The sequence below is a fragment of the Callorhinus ursinus genome, unplaced genomic scaffold (genome assembly GCF_003265705.2).
Source record: "Callorhinus ursinus isolate GAN/ISIS: 27379988/994484 unplaced genomic scaffold, GSC_fseal_2.0 scaffold33, whole genome shotgun sequence".
NCBI lineage: Eukaryota > Metazoa > Chordata > Mammalia > Carnivora > Otariidae > Callorhinus > Callorhinus ursinus.
The window spans coordinates 14,732,648-14,736,298 of NW_027397095.1; the positions used below are offsets into that span (position 1 = coordinate 14,732,648).

General features: G+C 56.4%; 1 protein-coding gene across 1 annotated transcript in view; it reads right to left on the reverse strand.

Annotated features, from left to right (window-relative positions):
* Positions 1-1,087: 1,087 nt before the first annotated feature.
* ZCCHC12 (zinc finger CCHC-type containing 12) overlaps positions 1,088-3,651 on the reverse strand; it is a 2,989-nt gene continuing 425 nt past the window's right edge. The window contains exons 2-3 of the mRNA XM_025852767.2: positions 3,393-3,534; positions 1,088-2,947 (exon numbers count right to left, since the gene is read on the reverse strand). Of these exons, the coding sequence (XP_025708552.1) occupies positions 1,591-2,820 (1,230 nt within the window). The 5' untranslated portion in view covers positions 2,821-2,947; positions 3,393-3,534 and the 3' untranslated portion in view covers positions 1,088-1,590. The remainder of the gene's footprint in view (positions 2,948-3,392; positions 3,535-3,651) is intronic.

Here is a 3,651-nt window from a genome sequence, read left to right on the forward strand (position 1 = left end):
CCCCCCCCCCCCCCCCCCCCCCCCGCTGCCACTGCTGTTTATGGTAACCTCTCAGCTCGGTGGAGTCCCCATTTCAGGCACGACAAATGCCCCCCGGGGGGCCTCAGTTCTGGCATTCGGTTCCCTCTCGGCACCCTGCCCTAAATGCAATCACCCCCCACCCCCAGCCGTGTCCTGTTCACAGAAATAGGGACATGTGCCCCTACCCAAGACCCAGGGGCCCTCTGGGGCTGGGGCCACACGCGTCCTCTTTTATCACCCTCCAAAATGAGATCCAGAGATGAGACAGGGCAGGTTCCAGGAAGGTCCACCTGTTCTTTCCCTCCCTCCCCCGTGAGCGCCCTCCACTCGACTGAAATGCGGGGTGGGGCTTCCCGGGCTTTCTGATCACCAGTACTTCAGGTGCCATCGGGCAACTCTGATGGCAGCTAGTCTCAATTCTTGGGGTGGGGAGGGGTTGCCTTGGAGTCCTCGGGGGCGCCTGTGTCCTCCAGCAGATCCCTTCAGGGCTTATGGGGGGAGGCTCTGGCTCTATCAGGAGCCAGAGCCTCCCGGGCTGGGCTCCCAGGAGGAGATGGCCTCTCCTTCCCTTGACTGGGGAGTGAGGAGCGGTGGCGTCGGGGCCCCAGGAGAGATCCCACGTTGGGACCGGGATGTCCACAAGCAGCAGGAGCTACAACAATCCAAGGAATCCATCTGGAGGAGGAAGAGCGCTGCTCCCCCGAAGTGACCAGGAACGGCGTCCCCGGGATCCCCCACTTGGGGGCTATTACCTCAGCGCCAGGCCCCTCCACTGGACTCCTTTGGATACAGTAGAGAGGAAGAAAGCATTGGGGCGGTCAACAAGTGGGTGCCATAATCTGGCTGTATGACCTGCGGGACAGGCCAGTTGTGGCAAGGGGCTCTGTCCATCTCCCTCTGGGGACTATTTCAGCCCATTTCTTCATCCCTTTACCACAGCTGCAAATTGAGGTTGATCAGAACCCCACCCGGGGGTCCAACTGCACCCCTTTATAGCTTTGTACTATATTTCTCTTGTTCCTTTTTCGTTACCTTTTCCTAAAAGAGTAACACAGAGACATTAAAATAGATGCTGATATATATTTATTGACATAGAAAGAAGCCCACGACATACATTGTTTGGTGAAAAAATACAGACTATCGAACAGCACTTATATTTGATCACTTTTATCTGCACATATATCTGGGTACATAGGTAGAGGGAAATATCTAGAAGGACATTCGTCAAAGGGTTGACAATGGTTAGATCAGGGTGGAGAGTTTGGGGTAACTGGTGCTTGACTTTTTTGTACTTTTATTGTTTGGAGGTTTAACGATGCATTATGCCACTTTCACAAAGAGAATAAAGCCATCAAAGAAATGGGCACACAAAGAAAACAGACCCTTAGGCAGCAGAGAGGGAGTGGGGAAGCAAGGGCAGAGGTCAGGCCGTCTCCCTCCACTGAGCTGGTATCCAAGACCCTTTCTGCTCCGCTCCGCAAAGAAAGCTGCTTGGTGGATTCATGCAATTAGAAGCGCCCCTCCCTAGTCGTCCCATTGCTGGACTCGGAGTTTGGGTTAAGGGTTCACTTAAGGCCGGGGGCTACCACCTCGCTGCGGCTCGGAAGGGTCATCTTGTTTGCCAGGGGCCTCTCGCGGCCCCTCCTCCTCCGTATGGGTCAGCTCCTGCAGGGTGATGATCAGATTCTCAAACACCTGGGCCCTGTTGCTCTCATTGTCACAGGTCTCCTTCGAGTGGCCCTCCTCACCGCAGTATGAACAGCGGATCGCGTGTTTTCGCTTCCTGGCTCTACGCAGATTCCCAGGATCATCATTCTTATACCCCGAACCCCCACTGGTGGAAGGAGACTGAGCCCGGGAACTGCTGGGGGAGTCAATGACTAGCACTCGGTCCCGAGGTCTGGGCCTGCGTCTGGGGAGAGGAGACGCCAAAAAGTGCAGTGGAGGGTCCGGAGACTCCACTAGGATCACATCCTCGTCGGAGTCCTCGAGGACGTCGTCTATCTCTATGACGTTGCAGTCAGCACCGTCCACCACTATCGGGGGGGAGCCCTGGGAGGCCACTGGGCTGGTGGCCCTCTCCACCACGGGCTCAGATCTTTTGGGCCGTTTCTGCTTAATGAAAGTGTCGTCCCAATCCTCTTCCTCTCTTACCATTTTGATTAACTCTAGGAAACTGGGGAGTCGCTCCTGCTCATTTGCGTACATCCTAAGAAGATGCTTCAGCCTAAAGCGCAGGTCCCCGTTCAGCTCGGCCCCTATAAGGAGCTGGTGCAGGCGACTCTGGTTGGCATCTTTCTGAGCTATGATCCCTGCCTGAATAGCGTTCTGGAGCTGCACCTCTAAACGGATCACATAAAGGGAGGCTTTCTCCCCCTGTGCCTGCAGGGTGTTAAAAAATTTACCGTGAGCGGACGCACCGCTCTCAGACTCCCCAAACACCAATTTCATGGCGCGCAAGAAATCAGCCACGCTTAGGTTGGGGTTGGCCGCCTGGAGCAAAAGCATGACCTCCCTGGCGGGGCCTCGCAGGGTTTTGAGCAAGCGCTTGAGCTTTTCCTCCTCAGACATATTCCAATCGGGTAGGGCCCCATTGACTTGGATCAGCCAGTTTTCGAAGGTTTCTTCCCCCTGGGCTGGCACCACCCTCCCCGAGAACACCTTCATGTTTCTCTCGGCCATGGTGGCCATTAAAGGACCGAGACTTCTCCCCAGGGACCTCAGCATAGAATGGGCCCAGGGCGGCAACGGTGCGTTCTGCCGCCGGCTATTACCCATGCGCGCAATGATGCTAGCCATGACTGACGACGATGCGGTGGGGGTGGGGGGGTGGGGATCCGAGTATAACAAGACGCTCAGGCGCCGTGGAAATGCCTAATCTGCGGGCGCGCTGGGGCACTCCGCCTTCCTCCTGTCTCAGTAGGGACTGTAAAAAAGAAAAAGAAAAAGAAAAGAAAAGAAAACAAAACAAAACAAAAACGGGGAGTAGTTAATAAAGGAACTGGCTGCAATGGTATTCTCTCCCTTCCTGAATGTCCTGCAGTACAGTTTATATCTGCCCACTGCCCTAAAAATATCCTCCAGGAGACCGGCAATTACAAGCTCACGGAGCCAGCCGGTGTCTCCGTTGTTAGCAGGGTGCTTTTTACAGCCACATCCATCCCCTCCCGCCCGTCGTCCAGGAGGAGGGAGGGCAACTGTTGCTTCTAAGTGTAATAGTGGATGGAAGCTGATATTGGCCTCTCAAAATAGAGCACAGTGGTCACAGATTTGTAGGAATAAATAAGGTCTCATCAACCTCCTGGTCTCAGGTCCCAACCACACCCCCTTCTCAAAGTTCTCCCCTCCCCCGTTATTTCTCAGATTCTCACGGGAGCGCAGGAACAGGCGCGCGCGCCTTTATTCCGCTTCCAGCTTCTGCAGCCGGGGGCCTCCGTGGGAAAGCTCGTCTCCGGGCTCGGGCCGATCTCTGTCCACCGGGGGTCGCCGATCCGGGACCTCGGGGCGTCCGGACTGCGCCGCCGCGGAGGGCAGGGCAGGGAAGGGTCAGGTGCAGCCTCATCCCTCATCCCGCTCCCTCCCTCCCCCCATCCTCCCCCCCCCCCCCCCCCCCCCCCCCCCCCCCCCCCC